We start from the raw sequence: 11,772 nt of genomic DNA on the forward strand, positions 1-11,772 counted from the left end.
CAGATAGCCCTTCTGGACGCAACAGGAAAGGTCTTTACAGCAACAGTATTAGATCTTAAGGACTGGGCCTTTTCATCTGGACTAATTCCCCTATACCAGGCTGGATTTAGACCAAAGCATTCAGTCACCGACAATATCGCTGTCCTGCAAACCATCTTAGATAAATACGTTACACTAAAATCTCAGGTTGTATATGCTGCTTTTATCGACTATACCACCGCATTCGATAGAGTGGACAGAGCAACACTCTGGAGAAAACTAAGCAAAATGGGTATCCCGGACAAACTCCTACATATATTATCATCACTACATACAGACACCTGGTGCTAGGTTCAAATGGGGAGGGAAAAGGGTCTTACTAGTCCTATCCCGACCCCAAATGGCCTTAGGCAAGGATGCCTTCTTGCTCCTTTATTGTTTTCCCTTTATCTCAGCGACTTGCCTCAATGTTTTCAGCAGATATGCAACTTCCCACCAAAAATTGCTTCCCACAAAATACATACTTTGCTGCATGCAGATGTTATTATTTTAGATCTAACCCCATTTGGTCTGCAAAGAAGCCTTCAGGCACTACACAACTATACAGAGGAAAATTACCTAATACCGAACATCTCAAAAACAAAAATAGTACCATTCTCTGTAAGGAAAAGGAGCACTAAATTCATCTGGTCCCTAGGGGGAAAAACTGTGGAAACTGTAAATGAATATACCTACTTAGGAAGAATCTTCACCAAGTGTTTACAAAATAAGCCCCATACTCTGAATTTGACCCGGAATTCTGATGTGCATGTGGAAGCACTTTTACGGTTATATGCTGCATCTGGACAAAGGCATTTCTCTGCTATGCTTAAGGTATATAGTGCCAAGGTTCCACCAGTACTGTCATGCGCTGGAATATATACCAATAATTTAAAAGAAGGAAAGATCCTACGGAAATTAACGAAGTTGCCCCAGGCTGTACCAGTGCAAGCTCTCCGCCTTGAGTTTTCATTAACCAGCTCATATGCCCGAGGAATCGCCAATATCATCAGGTGGGCGTATAATCTCCTCCATGCGGCAGAAGGAACGCTCCGATCCCTGCTAAAAATGGAAACATTTGAATGTGAATCATCGAAGCATGTATTTTCAAGGAATGTCCTATCTGCTTTCAAGTTATCAGAGGTTAACATCTAGCTGTTACTATCTTGGACTCCTGCCCGGTTGAAACTTTTCTTAAAGCACTTTACCCCAAGGCTAAGTTTTGACCTTGACTCTCAGCATGGTTTTAAATTGTCTTTATATAAAAATATTACTGAATCTATAGAGTATAAGAAACCTCAGCAGTATATTAATTTTAACCTAAACCATGGGGTTAGGAGATCGATTGTTTTGCTCCGATTCGGAATACTTCCTGTAAAAACCATTACATTTAGGTGGTACCTAAAAGAAAGTCTTATTTGTAATTTGTGTAATGGCGGAGAGCAGGACTTGGAGCATTTATCGTCTACCTGCCCAAATGCGAGTGGTAAAGGCAAGGAAAAGGTTTTTACAACCAGTTTATTCCAAATGTAGAATCAACTCAGTACAGAGACCGGACACAAACAAGGATTTTTTTTAAAGTACCTAAATACCAGCTTGTGCAGCAGATGGACAATAAACAAGCAATAGCAATGCAATAGGTCTTGCATTTACGAGAGTTTAAGTTACTGGTATTGTGAATGACAATGCCTTTTATTTATATGTTTTGATAACTAAACACAAATAAAAGGCATTGTCATGTACAATGCCAATAGCTCAAAAGCTTGTAAATGTGAGACCTATTCAAAGAAGCAGCCGCCACTGTCCCGGGCTGCTTAGAAAGTGAAAGCGTGCATAGCACACTGAATGTTGCAGGAAAGCATGTTGTGCCTGCAGTAAGAGAAACTATTTAAAGAAAATAGTGCCTACAGACTGAAAATGACTCCCTGTGTAACAACCGGAGTAACAGGGCCAGTACTTATGTGAGGATACGAATTAAGAAATGGCGGCACTAAGGAGGGATTGACAAGCCTATTAATGAATCAGAAGCCAGCATATACGAAGGACAATGACAAGTCAGACAAATGTGGGTGGAGCTTCTATTCCATACTCCAATACAACATGGCTTGCAGAGCAGCGCATGCGATGCCCAGGCTCGACCTAAAAAGAATCAATAAGTACTTGGTCCATGAGCCACGGAAGGGAACACAAATAAAGTGAAACCAGCATGCACTGACCAATCCGGAGCCAGCAAATAAAGGGGTGACAATGAAGCCCTGGCGTGTTCAGTGATGGGTTGGCTCCAAACCACGATTACATAAATAAAATCTGTCGCAAGCTACAGGGCATGCGCTGCGCCTTGGGCGAGACTTAAGCAGGCATTGGAAAACCAATGTGTGGCCTCAACTATATTTTAGATGGCAATATTGAATGGGCAATACTAAACGGATTATAAATGTACTTAAAGAATGAGAATATATTTGTGTTGTAAAGGTTCTTGCAGCATTTTGGCAAGCATATTGTATCCAGTACATACTCCATGCATGTAGAAAAGTGTTTAAGTGTCACCTTTCTCCCACTATTGGCTTCAGGCATTGTTAAACACATATTGGATCATTCAACTGTAGCATTTTATTCTCACATCTTTCTATCAGCTTACATGTGCCCATACTGTTTTTTGTGGAATGCATTGGGAGCTATTTTATATCTGAGACGCAGACTCTGCACACATTAAAAATTCTCTCGCATTCATATGGATTCTACACTAAACTTTTTTTTGTTTTGCTTTACAGCAGGATATTTTTGATTTGTTTTTGTCATCAGTGGACTAAGAGACAAGAGTCTGCACAACCCAAAGCTCAACAAGCACTGGCGTTGCCAATAGGTTTCGCATTTTTTAAAGTTGGAGCTATTGGTTTTGTAAATTACATTTTATATTTATATATCGTTATTGGCATTGTCAATAATAATATATAAATATAAAATGTCATTTACAAAACCAATAGCTCCAACTTTCCAAATGCGAAACCTATTGGCAGCGCCAGTGCTTGTTTTTTTATACGTGCACAGGCAGCGCTGCACGAACAGCTCTTAGGATTGCCTTGCCTGTGACTATGAATTGGCTGTGCATGCAGGGGCAAGCCTGAGCTGAACCCTAGTATCACATAGTTCAACACTAATCTAGCCACAATACATACTAGTTGTTAAACCGTATTCCACTGCGGTTTTTTTTTACATCTGATCCGACTCATGATACATCTTTTTTTTGGGAGAGGACAAACGACTTTAAACACAGAAAGAACACTTAGGGTGCTGCAGTGGCAAACTGTGTTTGTGGATAATATGGTAGTAGTAACCTGAATCTCTGGCATGGTCATCCTCTATCCTTGGCAGTTGATTTTTGCATCCTTCACGCTGTGCTGGGGTGTGTGCACTTTCGAAAGTGAATTACAGTGACAAGCAACCACTCGAGATAAGATAACACCAGCAAGAATTTTGCCAGGCCTCATTGATGGATGCCAGACGTCGCTCTATAGCTGCCTTCTGCTCGTGGGAGTTAATGTAAATGTTAATCCTTGTAAATACAGCCCGATTAAATCATAGGACAGTTCATCACATGTGTTGATGCTAATTCATCAGGGGGGGATGGGGGGGATTTTCTGGGAAGTAAAACAAATGAAATACGTGTCTGAATCCAAGAAGACAGATTGCGAGCAAGACAAAAATAATCAACTGTAGCAAAATGCAAAGTCTGGGGTGAAGAAAACAAAACTACAGCAGTAAAAGACTCTAGGAGAAGGTGCAGAGTAGGGCGCCCCGTGATGCGCCAAGCGTGTGGGTGAAAATACTAGATCTAAAAAAATACCCGCGTGAATTCACGTGTTCAGAGGCATTTATGCGCGGAAAACAGGAGAAAACGTAATGGGCTTAGGACACACGAACGTGAGGGTTAAGAACTTGAATGGATCTGAGACACTAATCAGTGAGTGAGCTCTCGAAACAAAGAGAAGGAATTTTGCTGAAAAAAGCAAACGTCTCTTTAGATGTGTGACACGGACCAAAAAAAAGTGACCTATGGACGTGGAAACAAGCATTATTAAAATGTAACCTAGCCTAACAAGAAACAGCGCGGCAATCAGTGCAAGTGATGCCGCACATTAAACCTGCTGGTTACCGAGTGAAATATGGGTGACCGAAAGTGATCGGTGAAAACACATTGCTCCAAACAAGTGAATATGCAAGAGTTAGCGCAGTTCTCACATTGCCGAAGCCAACCATGTCGGTGTTTAGTAAACGCCGTTGGGGGTGAAGTTAGCGGTGTGGTGAGTACAAGAAGTACTCCAAAACCCGGAATGCAGCCCCGGGGTCACAAGAAGTAGAAAACAGCCAACGCGCTGCCGCGGCGTCTAAGAAGAAAGTGAAAGCTGTGGGGAAATGTTAAGAGCATAAACGTGGCGGTGAAATGGGAGCCGCAAGGGTGGAAAAAAAATTGACACAAAAGAATGCATGTGCCATGAGCGCTGTGAGGGGGCTGGGCAAGCGTACCAGCATTCACGAGCAGATGGTCCTGTTTACCTATGGACGTGGAAACAAACATTAGTAACATGTAACCTAGCTTAACAAGAAACAGCACGACAATCAGTGCAAGTGATGCCGCACATAAAACATGCTGGTTACAGAGGTAAATACGGGGAAAGGGCAAGAAGGGCTGGGGTGAAAGGCCAACGCGAGAGAGGGGAGAGAGGTAAGAGATGAGTGAAGAGAGAAAGTAGGGCTCGCAGAACAGAGGGTAAAGAGTTAGCAGGGTTAGCCTGTGTGCGAAAGCGCCATGCGCTTGGAGAGTGTATGCTGGCAAATGGCCGGAGGGAAGCCGGATGGGGGCGGGAGAGCCTGGTGGGAAGGCGGGAATGCGAGCGAGGGGAGGAGGCGGATTAGGGAGATGCGTAGTCTAGGTAGCATCAGTGGAAACTTAATTCACCACACACAGAAAAAAAAAGCAACACAGACAACAGCACATAAGCCTGTGTCACAAAAGGTACATTACAGCACAAAAGTGCAAGCTTCCATTACCCTCAGGACACCACACAGGGAGAACAGAGCATTGTAAGAATGTGGTATGATGTGTGTCTGTCGCGGGCTTCTTTGACAGTGTCTGTGTGCATGGTCTGCAAGTAAAATGCAATACACATGTTTTTGCAACAGTAGTGTAATCAAAATGGCAGAGAAATGTATTCTCGTAGTTAGGCTTGTATGCTTGTAACCCAACAGTATGGTACTAGGGTGTATGTCCCCACCTTTGATGTGTCCTCCACTGTAATGTCCACGAACTCGCACTTGGTCTTTGATCTCGGTCCACAATAAAGGATTCTCGAGTATGCTGCATCCAACACCCTTCCTTCGTGCCACTGACAAAGATGTACCGAACGCACACATCTCTACATTTTAAACAAAAAAACGATGGGAATAGGGGAGAAGTGTGGCAGGCAGATGGCTGCGCGGAGGGAAGCCGGATGGGGACGGGAGAGCCTGGTGGGGGGCGGGAAGGTATAGAAGAATGACGAGAAAACCGGGAAAGCAAGACTATTCCGCCATGCTCGGCTCGAAAAAGCAAATGGCCGGATGGGGGCGGGAGAGCCTGGTGGAGGGGGTGGGGGGGGGGGCGGGAATGCCTGCGAGGGGAGAAGTGTGATAGGCAGATGGGCCGGATGGGGGCGGGAGAGCCTGGTGGCAGATGGGCCGGGAGAGCCTGGTGGGGGGGGCGGGAATGCGTGCGAGGGGAGAAGTGTGATAGGCAGATGCGCGGAGGGAAGGCGGATGGGGGCGGGAGAGCCTGGTGGGGGCAGGCGGATTAGGGAGATGCTCGTGCGTGTGTGGTCACGTGACCCGCTTTTGTGGTCACGTGACCTCACATGCACTGTAAAGAAACCGCAGTGGTTTGACTATTCGATCGAGCCCATGAATTTGCGCCATTCCATTCGCAAGCGAATGGTAATAGGCGAAACCTAAAAAAGGCTGGTACTAATTTAACCCACAGCGCCATGTGCATGCTATTGGCTACCAGGCTAGGACCAGGAAAGCTGCAGATACTCAAAGGAGGATACAACTGCTTGAAAGCTGAAGTTGCACTATGTAGCCAACAGATATCCTCATAGAACAATACAATGGAGATGTGAATGCTTCAGTTCCACTATACCGACAGCTGTCCTCACAGACAGAGGACTGCAGATATACTGAAGGATACAGATGTACTGGAAAAAAAAAAAGACTGATTTGCTCATATAAATTAGACTAGACTAGAGGGAAGAAATGAAGCTGCACTCAGTCTCTTATAAAAGATTAATACAGAAGAATGGAAGGAAAGCCGGCATAAAAGATTCAGAGGGATGGCAACGCGCTCCGAGTGTTATAGGTCTTCCTGGGTTAACACATATGGGTTGTCCAGTTCAAGTTTTCCCCTTGAATGCTGAGATTTGCAATCTTATCAAACATACACAGGAATACTAGTTCCAGACAAAATATATATTATATTATAATATATATATATATATATATATATATATATATAAAAATAAATAAAATTCTGGCATTTTGCACTCTTCACGCGTAGAATGAGTTACACAATTTGTATTTATTCTATTTAAATGCGAAGCCATACTTGCACCACATAAACAAGGAAGAAGTACGTACTGACAGTTATGTTGTGCAGATCTGTAGAGCACACCATCACCAGGGTGGGTAGCCTAACGTTGAACAGTTGCACGTCTACCAAACCTATTAAGATACACTTGCACCACGATGGTTGCAATCAGCAATTGATGTGTGATCTTTAAAAATGGGATGCTACTGGTGCGAATGTCTACCTTCTTTTCAATTGTTTGCTGTTCTATGTAGCGCAAACTCAGCCCAAGGGCATTGGATCGGTTTGTAAGACCACCCAGTAACATTAAATAAGGCCAGAATGTATTTATTTTTTAGGAGGGGGAGATTAAGTGAATTGTTCACAATCTAACCTGGTTTCTCAGTTGCAAAGTCTGCAACTCCGGCCTCACCACCACATCCTCGCCCCAGTTGACATCTGACAAAATGTATACAGCACTGCCCTATATATAGGTACTAGCACTTCAAGGGCTCAGACAAGTGCAGCGTACAGAGACTACAATGCAGATGAAAGCTTGTTGCAATGTACTACAAACAGTTGTGCGGATACAAGGGTGCTTGAATGATGAAGTTGCAGTCTACTAAAAATAGAGGGCCTCGTACTAATACAATGGAGACGGCAAGCTGCAGTTGCCCTTTACCAACAGATGTCACCACGCAAGAGTGCAATGGGGTCATATCCCTTCCTGTGTGCATCCCTACACTTCGGCAGCGCAAGGTATGCAAACGAGAGCATTGGAATCTTGAAAAAGAACTCACAACACTGCTTTGCACCTAGGTCCAAGTTTCCCTCAATAAGTACAACAAACTCGCTGTAACTCATGTAAAGCACTCTGATACCTCCCGGTCTAGCCAGTGCTATATAAAACTTTTCAAATTAAAGTAAAAAGCAATAACTTCTGCAAGATTACAATTGCCACGATTAACTTCCACTATCAAACTTTAGGCATCAGGATGATCACCACAATGGAGAATGCCAATTACACAACTATTACAGGATGACTAACATCCTGGAATGTTTACACCCAGTGACTACATACAACTGCAACAAGTGTATAGGAAAGAGAAAGGGCTGCAAAGCTGCTGTGGTTCCTCAAACTGACATGGGGTCCCTCTCAACTCCGAAGCAATTGCTTGAAATGGCAATCAATGCATAAGGGGTGTGGCGTCAACCTACGCATCTGCATATTCACTCTTACTACTCTAATGCATTGCACTCGTTATCCAAAAGGATAAACACACCAAAGCTGGTTGATCCTGACGTGTCAACATTGCAACCTATAATGATTGTCGTGTGTGCTATGGAAGTAGTTGAGGACACCCGACTATACATAGGAACTAGCAGTTTGTGGGAAGTGCAAGTGCCTAAAAAGTTCTATTTTTTGGGAACTTTTTTTTTTGTGTATGTACAAAATGTGCAACAGGAAAAACGCAGTCCCTGAAAGAGAAGGCATTTAAAAGACTGAAGTTGGGTTGCCCACTGACCGATAAATTGTGCCGTGGTGGGAGTGAGCATTATTTGAGTGACGCGCGCAGATCAGTGACAAACGTGTGTTGATTGAGAGCCTCTATACATGTATGTACTTTTGTATGTTTTTGGGGGGGCGTACATGAGGCTGGAAAGACATACAAAGCAGTCTTTAGGCCATTTTTTATTTTTTTATTATAATCTGTGTCAAAGCCGTGGGTGGTTGCAAGGAATGTAACACCCCCTCCTCCTCCCACAAGCACTCCAGTCCTGGTGCTAGGCCTGGTGGAAAACCAAGTGTATCGAAGGTATGTTTTATGTTTGGCTCGAATGCCTCTTTAGTACTAAGCATGTCAAATTCCCAGTTGATCTAAAAGGTAATTGAGAAATGAAGAAATTGTAGGTGTTATCATTAGTTCGTGGCAAAGACTCGTTTACGCATTATTTAACATTTAGCAACATTGCCTAGTCCCATTTGAGCCATGTTAAAATGGGCCCTGCCATTACAATAACAAGAGATATCCTGCAATCGCAGCTTCCGCACTGCTGCATGAAGTGCTTTTTTGTTTGACCAAGATAGCAGACAAAAAGACCGATCCCTACAAACCACAGCACATTTCAGCACGGATACCTCTCAAGAGAAAGGTCATGAGAATATGGTTGGAATTGTGGGCATCTGGCATTAAGTGGCGTAGTGATGTTGCAAAGCTTTTTTTTTTTTTAAATATCGACGATTATTCAGTGTGAAACAATTAAACGTCGAAGATATACTCAGATTCATAATATTGGAGTTTTAACACACTTGTGAATGCAAATCATACGCAAACTTAGTTGACCACCTTCGCTACTGACCTATAATTAGAATGTGTTATTCGGGAGATAACCAGGAAGATCATCTTCAACATTTGTCTATCACATGGACAGGTATTGGATTACACTTTCACTAACGCCATATAAATCAACATATTCTTCCATCATTGGTAACCCAGCTACCATGCACTGCCAGCAGTGCAGATTTGACTAAACGAGCCTTCACGCTTACTTTTCTGTGGTAAGGAGACATCACAAATGTCAAATGGTGTTCAGACCCTACGGGTCTCTAATGTATAGCCGTCAGTTGAGAAATTACGTTGTTAATTAAACAAAATATAGAATGTAATCAATGACGCCTTCCAGAAATATAACAGTCCAGCTGGTTATTTTTACAACAGGGTCAAAGTAATTTACAAACCCCACGACGCGAGACAGAGGAGTAATGTGACGCCAGCAGACTAATGTGACAACGCTCAGTTTTGGCTAAAACAAAGTACAACACTGCCTGTCGAGCCTACTAAGTTACTTTCAACAGGGAGTAAAGGACAACGGAATTTCAAAGGTTAGAAGTTAAAGCTCCTTCCATACATTTAAATGACAGAATCATGGGTACTGTAAAATCAAAGGCGCCGTTTTATAGGTGCAACCGCTTCCGAAAAGAGTCACAAGGGATCTGCTTTGTGCGTGCAATTAAGTGATGCAACATAGCAGGGTGTAACAATAGTGTACGCTCTACGGGGATACATCAACAAGCACATTTTAGGGTGCGTGACACTGCACTTGTTCAGCACATTTCAGGGTGCGTGACACTGCACATGTTTCACACAATTACCGAAACATCATATTCGATCTAAAAGTCGAGGTTGGACGTGTGCAGGGAAGGAGGTTCTATCCCTGCGTAAATCAATCTGGCCAAGTAATGGTTTCGGCGAAGTGGTATAATGTTGCAGACAGCCCTGGTGGGAAGAATGAAAAACTGGTCATACCACTCCCAGTTAGGCAATAACTATGTAGGGGCCTGGTTAACTTAACAGCTTCAGGAAAAGGGAGTGATCAGATGAAACGGCACAGCATCCGCCAAGCTAAGCGCTAAACGGGTCAGTAAAAGCCCACCCTCTGGACAAGGGGGGGAGCACCACTAACGCCCGGTTTTACAGCTGCACATGCGCTGCTCTCATCTCAGACATACGATAGTGTGATACTGCCTACAACCCACCAGGAACCAACAAGGAGCTGGACATTCGATATTCTGAAATTGTCTACAACTCATAGAAATAAACAATGAGATTATCAATCCAAGAGCCTTCAGCGCGCGACTCTCTCCAGACCGCTACAGCCAAGAGCTCACCTGTGGTAAGCTTAGCCGACACCTCTCCAAAGGGAGAGGGCTGCTGCACGCGGAGGTACTTCTGCGGAGAGGCCCCGGAGGATGAGGGGGTGCTGGGCGCAGAGAGAGGGGCGCAGCGCCTGCGCTTGGGGGACCCCGGGCTGTGAAGAGGGTCAAAGTCCAGAGTCCGCTTGAGGGTCGCTCCGCAGGCCATGCCCGGGCCGCGCGCTGCCTGCGGGGGGCTCCGCGGCTCCTTTCTGCCCCCAGGGGATGCTGTGGCGCTGCTCTGCGGGGTTGTGCGAGGGTCAGGCGAGCGCCGGTCTGTGTTACTCTGCCGCCCGGTGCTGCTCCTGGGCCTCAGCCACCTCCTCTGTGATCCTCCGCTGCGGCGCCAGTAACAACATGGCGTCAACAACAACGCCAGCGCTCATTCAAAACGCCGGCACGCACAGCTGGGATGGTGGTGACGTCAACGCGGCGGTGAAAAGACACTTGGTATGATGGGCCATGCAGTCCCTGCAACTCGAGCTGCTGGTACGTCTAGTGCGTTTAAAAGGGAAGAAGAACTTCATGTCCCAGAGCTCAGTAGAACGGTGTTTGAATTCCGTGACCCCGTGAATAGAAATAAAATTGGGTGAGTCCTGGCCTTTGGGGCTGATGTGCTTCTGGCTAGAATAGTTTGTGTCACATGGCAGTTTCTGATACATCCAACACTATAAACTCAGGATACACCAAGCAATTTGGAGCACATTTTATTGATATTTTAAGCTCAAGCTTAAATGCCTCAGTTTAAGGCTCTTGAGTTCACGAATTTTCGATTTAAAAGCTATGCATTAAAACATATTTGTTGTACACAAATTGTATTTTCCATTTGGGTAACTGAACGAGATAGGGTTGAGTCAGGGTGAGATTACTCCAGAGCGAGCTGCTAAATGAAAAGTTTTTAGAATGGTGTTTCAATTTTTTTTTACAAATCTGTTGCTGTTTTGAATCGTTTTATATTTTCTCCTTTCTAAACCACCAGTTACTCCTCTTCAAACACGCCGCTAATACAATGGCCATCATTCTGTCCAACAATTCTCATTCAGGGATTTTGGAATCTTGTTTGTGAGAATTACACAGAGCTTGACCTTATTGTGTTCAACAATGCTCCTTTCCACACAATCTGTGCCCCTGCCGGGCTGGAGTTCTCACTGACAACAACAAAAGTGTATTCAGGCCAATACAACGTGGCTGTATGGGGCAGGGCCTCCCGGCAGGGACTCCCTGCCCTAAATAGGTCAAGCTCAGCATGGACTATTCTGGTCAGACCTTCACAGGGCAAAAATCATACGCACCTGCGGGTTTAGTTTGTGTTGTGTGATCTGGTCTTACACCAATATGTATTTTAATGAAGTCTTTCAGCTAGAGATCTCACTTTTTTCTGTTAAAGCAGGAGCTGGAGATGATCCATCCTGCAAATTAATAGGGATTGCCGAGCTCCTGGCTAGGCACTAAGAGCCAAAGCGTG

At 44.4% G+C, this 11,772-nt stretch overlaps 1 protein-coding gene across 1 annotated transcript in view; it reads right to left on the reverse strand.

The window, feature by feature from the left end:
* AKIRIN2 (akirin 2) overlaps positions 1-10,703 on the reverse strand; it is a 55,500-nt gene extending 44,797 nt beyond the window's left edge. Inside the window, exon 1 of the mRNA XM_086926599.1 lies at positions 10,284-10,703. Within this exon, the coding sequence (XP_086782725.1) occupies positions 10,284-10,476 (193 nt within the window). The 5' untranslated portion in view covers positions 10,477-10,703. The remainder of the gene's footprint in view (positions 1-10,283) is intronic.
* Between the last annotated feature and the right edge of the window lie 1,069 nt (positions 10,704-11,772).

Source organism: Lissotriton vulgaris, chromosome 6 (genome assembly GCF_964263255.1).
Source record: "Lissotriton vulgaris chromosome 6, aLisVul1.2, whole genome shotgun sequence".
In the NCBI taxonomy this organism is placed as follows: Eukaryota; Metazoa; Chordata; class Amphibia; order Caudata; family Salamandridae; genus Lissotriton; species Lissotriton vulgaris.